General features: G+C 59.1%; 1 protein-coding gene across 1 annotated transcript in view; it reads right to left on the bottom strand.

Moving 5' to 3' along the window:
* The window catches only part of MORN1 (MORN repeat containing 1), a 49751-nt gene that overhangs the window by 812 nt on the left and 41053 nt on the right, over window positions 1-7886 (bottom strand). The window contains exon 13 of the mRNA XM_010849981.1: window positions 1540-1586. Coding sequence (XP_010848283.1) covers window positions 1540-1586 — 47 coding nt within the window. The remainder of the gene's footprint in view (window positions 1-1539; window positions 1587-7886) is intronic.

Genomic DNA, 7886 nt, shown 5'->3' with positions numbered 1-7886 from the left:
TCTGGGGGTGGGGTGGGGGGCCGCCCGCTGGGGGACATGGGGAGAGAAGGAAGTACTTTTCCTCCATAGTCTGTAAACTGTCTGGAGAGCTTCAAAGTTGGAGAAACCATAAAAAAGAAAATAAGAAATAACAGAAAGTGAGGTTGCCGTGGAAACTGTCCTCTCCCGCCTGAGCCCGCGGGGGCTGGCACCGGAGCGCGGAAAAAGCTCGCCGGGCTGGCCGGGGCTCCCACCAGGAATGCAGCCGCAGCCGAGGGGGCCGCGGGAGTCCGCTCCCACCGTCAGGGAACATTCCAGCACCCGGGCCTGGAAAACAGGCTGCCTCCCTGGCTGCGCGGCTGCTCTCCAACTCAGGCCAGCCTGGGGGCCCGTGGCTGCCCCATGTTTCCCGGGGCGGACGAGAAAGGGCCTCTGGGGCTGGCAGGAATTTGCTCAGCCTTGAGTCAGTTCCTTCAGAAGAAACCACGGTTCTGGGGGGCCGAGGGGCCGGGAGGGGGCCCACATTCCGCAGCCGGGGCACCGGGCCTCCCTGGCCGGCCCGGAGGAACACTGCACATGGCAACGCAGTGTTTCCAAGCAGCCGGTTTCTAGGTGTTCCCGGGAACATGCAGCTACTCCAGCCGCGGCCGAGGGCGCCCACCGGTTGGGGAGCGGCCTCAGAGCCGAGCCCGAGCCCTCAGCTGACCTTGTTCCTGAGGCCGCCCTTCTCCCAGCAGATGGGAAAGGCCTGGCCAGGGGCCCCCTTGCCTGCCTCAGAAACCATCTGAGGCCTGGCCCCAACCGCCACGTGGTCCTGCCATGGGCCCGGCGCCCAGCCTGGCCTGGCCCGGCCTGACCCACGTTTCAGAGCCGTCCACCTGGCTTCGCCCCTCACAGCCTGGACGTCCAGCCTATCCCCTGCCGGCCTCCCCCAGGTGGTGCACAGGGTGGTGGGGGGCAGCCTCTCCACCACCTCCTCAGCATGTGGGGGTCCTAGGGTTCTGCTGGGGGTGACCTCGGTGCTGACCCTACTGGCTGGTTGGTAGGCATGTGTGGCTGTTGGGACAGTGAGTACCAGGCCAAAGGAAAGATGGGGGCACTGCCTGGAACCCCAGCCCTGCCCCGCACAAAGGCCCTTCTGGCTTTAGCAGGGCTTGTCAACACTCACCACTGCACAAGGGGTTGGGGGGGCCCACACCTGGAGGCCTACTGGCCTCCCGATCAGGATCCTAGAGACAGGAGCCAGGGTTTTTTGCCTTGGCCGAGGGGACGGGAGGTACCCTTGCCTGGCATATGCAGTCCTTTGAGGGGACCAAGGCTTGGGAAGACTCTCGGCCCATTGGCACACCCTCCTCCCCCCTCCCAGGCCCTCTTGGTGCTCCTTCGGAGGGCCCGGAGAGCATGGTTGGAGGCAGCTTCATGCACCTCAGGGCCCATCCGGAGCCCCAGAGCTGCCCTTTATGACGATGTGCTCAGGGGTGGACACAAAAGTTCTGCTGGGATGGTGGAGTGACAGCCGGGGATGCCCTACCTGACCATGTTTGCCAGCTGCCTGCCTACCTGGGAAGGCCTCTGCTGCTGGCTCCGCCGTGGCCACCCCATCAAGCCTGCGGGGAGAGAGGAGGAAGCTCTGAATGCACAGCCCGGCCCCCGAGTCTGGGCCCCTGGCATCCAGGCCTGAGGATGGCAGAGGCCACAGGCCGGCCCTTATGTGACCGTCTTGTCCTCCCAGGCCCACTGCTGTCAACTTCTCTTTGCTCTGCCTGCACCTGGGCAGGACAGGTGTCCCTGTGAGGCTTGGGACCCCTGGGGCCTCAGCCCCTGAACCCCATTGTCTAATCCCAGACGTGCCCATGGATGGATGCAGATGGAGACAGACAAACCCGGTCCCGTCTACCCCACGGGTGCTGCGCATGCAGAATCCAGGCGCGGCTTTGAGAAGTGGGTGCCAGAGCAGCAGCAGGCCTCGAGGACACGCGGCGTCTGTGTGGAGGGGACGTGAGAACTGTGCTTATTTTCCAGCAGGAAGTGACAAGCGGCAGCCAGGACTCAGCGGTTTTGGGGCCGTGGGGCACTGGCACCCCCCACGTGAGGCGGGAGAGGAGAGGCAGCAGGTGAAGACAGGAGGGGCCAGGCCCACACGTCTGAAGGCTGGAGCCCCTCACCTGTGGCCACAGCTGCTGCAGCTGTTCCCCGAGGCCCAGTCTCAGCGTGTCTGTCTCGACCACTCCAGCTTCCGCTCTGCTGTGTGAGAGGCTCACTCTGCCTGCCCACAGGGGAGGGTCACCTGCCCAGGAGGACCTGGCTGTGTCCCTGGCAAGGACCAGCTGGCATCGTCTCCAGGGAAATGCAGGTTGCCTATATGGGGCCCTGTGCCCAGTTGACTCCTGGCCGCCTCCTCCGTTTCTCCTCTGGGTCAGACCCTCAGGCCCCCCATGCTTCCTCGGGGGACAAGGGAGCCGGCAACACGTGGATGGCCACCCTGGATCCTCTCTGGGAGGCAGAGTCCGAGGTGCGAATTATCCTGAATTATTTGCCCTGAATTATCCTCCAAAGGGACCTGGGGGAACCAGGCAACGCCCACCCCTGTCCTCCTGGCCAGCGGTTTCCTGTTCTCAGAACCCGGGGAGGGGGGCGCTCCTTGCGCAGGCTTGGTGACCCACCAGGTTCTGACCCCTTGCCAAGCTTCAATACCACATGCGTGGTTTGGGTGATAAAAAATTAAAGACAAAAGATTTCAAAATTATTTCATTTTGAGTAGGGGAAAATGGGCCTTGGCTTGGACCCAGGAGCCACGTTAAAGATTTTGAAGTGCGGGTAAGGAGGGGAGGCAGATAAATAATTCAGCTCTAAGAATAACCAGAGCCTGTCAGGCTGCCAGCTTTAAGAGAAATAAACCGGGTTACAAGAATCCTGAGAGTTTTTACAGAACCCCCAGTGTTTCAAGAAAACAGGCAGAGTCAGGAAGGAGCCGCCAGAGGTGCAGGTTAACTGACAGTTCTCGTGGACCTGCAGGCGCAGCTGCAGCCTGGGCAGCGTGTGAGGTGGCGGTTCTGTCTGGGCCCAGAAATGCCAACTGGACCCCCCTGGTGTACACAGCACTGGAATCAGGAGGGCTTGGAGCTGGGACCCTTGACGGGCTGCCTCTCAGACTCCACCTGGACCCCAGGTCGGGGGGAAAGCACACGGGGGGAGACCTGTGACTTGGGTTTGGGTGGGGTGGGGAGGGATGCGGGAGGGGCTGGGTGCACCCCGAGGTCCTACAGTCCCCTGCCCTGTGATTAGGGTCTTTGTGCTCCTGTTTCTTGTGCTTGGGGTTCTTCATTGTCTGGTACCTGTGGGTTCATAGTTGTCATCAAATTTGAAAAACTTCTGGCCATTATTTCTTCAAATATTTTTTCTGTCTTCTCCTCACCGCATCACTTTGGAAGCTCTGGTTTTTATGTCTATTTGGCTTCTTGAGGTCTCAGGGTTCAGTAAGCAGGATTGGCTTACTGGGTCTGGTCATGTCGTTCTCTCTGTATTTCACTTTGGATCCACTTGCCCTCTTTACAGCTGTTACCCCTCCCTCGGACACTGCAGTTTCAACCTCCAGACATTTGATTCAGTCTTTTCGTACCTTCCATGTCCTGTCCAGTTATCACCCGTCCAGCGTCCTTGTCTACACATTCTTACAGCTCTGTCATTCAGGCTCAGTTTTGATCGATGGTTTTACTCTTATTATGGGGCCTGTCTTCCTGCATTCCCTGCATGCCTGGTGATCTTTGAAAAGATGCCAGACACTGGAGTTACCCTCTTGCAGGCCGGATACTTTGTATTCTTGTACATATCCTCGATGCTGTTACACTGCTTAAAAACAGTTTGATTCTTGTGGGCCTTTCTTTGAAGGTTTGGTGGGGTTTAAGGTAGGATCCTTGTGAGTATTATGCCAACACTCCGTGAATTCAGCCTGGCTGTCAGAATGAGCCCCCACTTTTCACATCTTGTTTGAGTTCTGGGCATGACTCCCTTTGACCCTCTTGGTGGGTCTTTCCTGGCCTCCGGCACAATTGATCCTCTCATGCATGGGTTGATCTGTGCTCTGCAGACTCTAGGGCTCCCTCCTCTCCAGGGCTCCCATCCAGCAAACTCTCACTGCCTTCGCTTTCCAGGCCTCCCACTCCGTGTCTCCCCTTGGGGGCACTCCTGAACCGGCCTGAGTCCCCTTCCTGCGCCACAGTTGGAGACTCTAGGGGCAGCATACTGGGGGCTCCCACCGCGATGGATCCCCGCCCTTCAACATCGAATGTGAAATGTCTCTAGCTCTGTTGTGTATCTTGTCCAGTTAATTACATGTGTCCTCGTGGGAGAGCAAGTGCGGCCCCTCGTGATCCACCTTGGCTGGAAGCAGAAGCCTGAACAGACCAAACCGAGGTCTGGCACCCAGAGAGCCCAGGCTCGTCTCCCAGTGACCCGCCCTGAAGGGTGGGACTCCTTGGTGCAGGGCAGCCTCCAACTGCTGCCCCCTCACCCTGTACCTGCTGTGTGGTCTTGTCCTTCCAGGCCCCACAGCGGCATCTTGATCTGAGGGATGTGTCCCTGTGAGACGATGCTTGTAGTGAAGCTCCTGGTGGTCCCCCACGAGGCCCGGGGGCCTTGCCCTCTGCCAGTCCACCGGCTGTCCCCTGGCCATGCCTTTCCCTCCTGGAGGCCCAGAGAGCATCCTTCTGGAGCTGGTGCTATACAGGACTGCACCGGGGTCACAGGGGCCCCAGGAGTCTGCCCTGGGTCTTGTCCATGGAAATGACCACGAATACGTCTGTCCCCCAGCAGAGCCGTTGCCGAGGCAATGCTCACTGATCCTGAGCACAGTGTGGGTGCCACAGCCAAGCTCCGTGTTCTGTGGCTTCTCAGTGCTTTTCCTCATGTCTCAGGTCGGGAGAGCCAATGGGTAGAGGTGAGAAAAGGGCCCTGATGGGATAAGAAGCTTGAGGCTGGCTGGCCAGACCCTGGCAAGTGGGGCACCTGCACACACCCCATTCTTTGGCTGGAGCAGCTGAGTGGAGGCAGGAGGTGGGGGAGCAGGCAATGGACTTCCCTGGCCAGGTGCACCGAGGGCAGTGGCGAAGTGGTTCACGTTCTGGGGAGACTGGTTCCCTAGTGGGTCAGGGGTTCCCAGCAGCCCTGTCCGCCATAGACCCACAGGCCAGGGGGCTCAGGGCATGGGTTCTGGCCCTGACCCTTGTGGCTGTCAGTTTTCCAAACTCTGAAATGAACACATAGGCAGCACATGGAGTGTGGATCCCCAGACCTGATCTGGCCATGGCAACCAGTCTATGAGGCTGACCGGCTGGGAGAGGGCGGGGGCCCTTTTCTGCAGCCTGGTCAGGGGACAGCCCTGGGAAGTCTGGGTTGAGTCCAGACCCTGGCAGTGGTGGTGGTGGGGGGCGGGGGGAGGATCAAACCAACGCTCATGGGAGCCCAGTCAAGACATGAATCAGGGACACGGTTGCCCTGAGGGTCTGCAGCTCACGGGGGCTGTGGACCCAGGGCTGCTGTGGCCCCCACTGAGAGCCTGTAAGAAACTTCCAAAATTGGAAGTCAGCTAATTGCAGCATTGCAGCTGACCCTGATTTGGGGCCAAGCTGGAAACTGTCGCTGCCTCCCGAGGGCCCCCGAGAAACAGGAGCCGCAGGCCACGAGCCCTGAGCCCAGGCTGAGGCGCAGGCCCAGTGTCTAGCCCAGCTCCGCTCCCAGGGAGAGCGGAGCTGGGAGCTCATCTGCAGAGGCTCTTCTGTCCCACAGGGTGCCTTCTGGTGCTCAGCTCTGGGCCCTGGACAGTCTGCAGGGTGCTTTCTGTTTGGGGGTGCCTGCTTGCCTGCTGCAGGGGTCCTCACCCTGGGGAACTGTGGGTTGTACCTAGCAAAAGGTGTGTGAAGGGTTAAGGGCGCTGCCCGGCCTCCAGCTTCTCCATCTGCCGTGGGAGTGATTCTTCCAGGCCTGCGTCAGGCGGGAAACATCCTGCCCTGCTGGGCGGGGGGAGGTCGGGGCGCCAGAGCAACATGGCCTGGCCAGCTGTTCTCACCCGGCCCCCACACCTGCTCTGGTTTGTTATTCCCGCTCAGACAAGGCTCACTTCTCAGTCTTTGAAAGTCTCTAATGGCGGTGCAGTGGTAAAGAACCTGCCTGCCCATGCAGGAGACGCGGGTTCGACCCCTAGATTAGGAAGATCCCCTGAAGAAGGAAATGGCAACCCACTCCGGTATTGCTGCTTGAGAAATCCCATGGACAGAGGAGCCTGGCAGGCTACAATCCATGGGTTCGCAAAGAGTCAGATGACTGAGCAACTAAACAACAACAGAAAGAAGAACTTTCTGTTTCTCTCCTGTTCCGTGAACACCCACCTGGAGGCTCTCCTAACTGGGGTAGGGCGGGGGTGGGGAAGAGGGCCTGTGGACTTTGCCCTTGTCCTCATGTGGGGATTCTTAGGGTCATTTGAGATTCAGTTCTATGGCATTTGCCTGCACACCCCAGGGCTGAGCTCTGGGTAGGACAGAGTGGGGAGTTTGTTGTTGTTCGGTCGTTAAGTTGTGTCCGACTCCTTGTGACCCTATGGACTGTAGCACGCCAGGTTCCCTGTCCTTCACTATCACCCAGGGTTTGCTCAAACTCGTGTCTATTGAGTCGACGATGCCATCCAACCTCTGTTGCCCCCTCAACTCCTGCCCTCAATCTTTCCCAGCATCAGGGTCTTTTCCAATAAGTTGGCTCTTTGCATCAGGTGGCCAAAGTATCAGAGCTTCAGCTTCATCATTAGTCCTTTCAATGAATATTCAGGGTTGATTTCCTTTAGAATTGACTGGTTTGATTTCCTTGCTGTTCAAGGGACTCTCAAGAGTCTTTTTCAGCACCACAGTTCAAAAGCCTCAATTCTTTGGCGCTCAACCTTCTTTATGGTCCAACTCTCACATCTGTGCATGACTCCTGGAAAAACCATAGTTTTGACTACAGGGACTTTTGTCGGCAAAGTGATGTCTCTGCTTTTGAATACGCTGTCTAGGCTGGTCAGGGTGCCCAGAATTGGCTCTCAGAAGCAGAGGGTGCAGGGAGAGGCCTCGGGGCTGAGGGAGGCAGCAGCCCCTGCCTGCGGCCGTGGGGGGAGTTGCCTGTTTACTCAGTCATGGGGGCTGAGGTGGGCCCCATTCCTACCCCACGCCTGGGGGTGCACCTCTCTCATGTCTGCCTGCCAGGCCTCACCAGGCCTGCCCCACCGGGCCCAGTGCACCGGGGAGGGGGTGCTGACGCTCAAGACAGGACTCGTGGACCCTGGTGTCCCCAGTGCCCCCAGCGCTGTCTGGGACTTGGCAGGCAGGGCGACGGCAGGCAGGACGCAGGCTCAGGGCGGGTAGCCTTTCAGGGGGACGAGAGCCTGTCCTAGGTGCTTGGCGGTCACAGCGACCCTTCGTGGAGGTGGGGTTCCTGGGCCTCGGGCATCAACTATCTGTTCAAGTAAAAAATTGTCTCCATCTGTGTTGGCTAATGACTGATTAAATGACTAATCACGGAAGTCTTAATTAAACCCATTTTTCTTCGAGCAAGTGGGGGAGGGGCCCCGTTCCTGGCATGTGTTAGGCTCTGGCTGGTTCTCCGCGGAGCAGTTACGGGCAAGGTCAGTGCAGTCACTGCGCTGATGGGGCTGCAGGCATGTCTTCCTGTGTGGAGCCTGTGTTCAGGATTTCGGGGAGGATGCGGCTGGAGCCACGCTCTGTGCGTTTTGACGGGAGTCCCCTGTGTGGCTGGGCAGGCTCCAGGCCACGGTTCTGAAATGGAGTCGGTCTTGTGCAGCGAGCGGACACAGTCTCACGTCAGTCAGGAACTGCCAGGGCTCTGTGTCATGCTGTGAAATTCCGTAACATGCCAGGAATGTC

Source organism: Bison bison, unplaced genomic scaffold (genome assembly GCF_000754665.1).
Source record: "Bison bison bison isolate TAMUID 2011002044 unplaced genomic scaffold, Bison_UMD1.0 scf7180017864289, whole genome shotgun sequence".
NCBI classification, from domain to species: domain Eukaryota; kingdom Metazoa; phylum Chordata; class Mammalia; order Artiodactyla; family Bovidae; genus Bison; species Bison bison.
The sequence above is the reverse complement of the archived record's forward strand: the minus strand, read 5'-3'. Positions and strand labels throughout refer to the sequence as shown.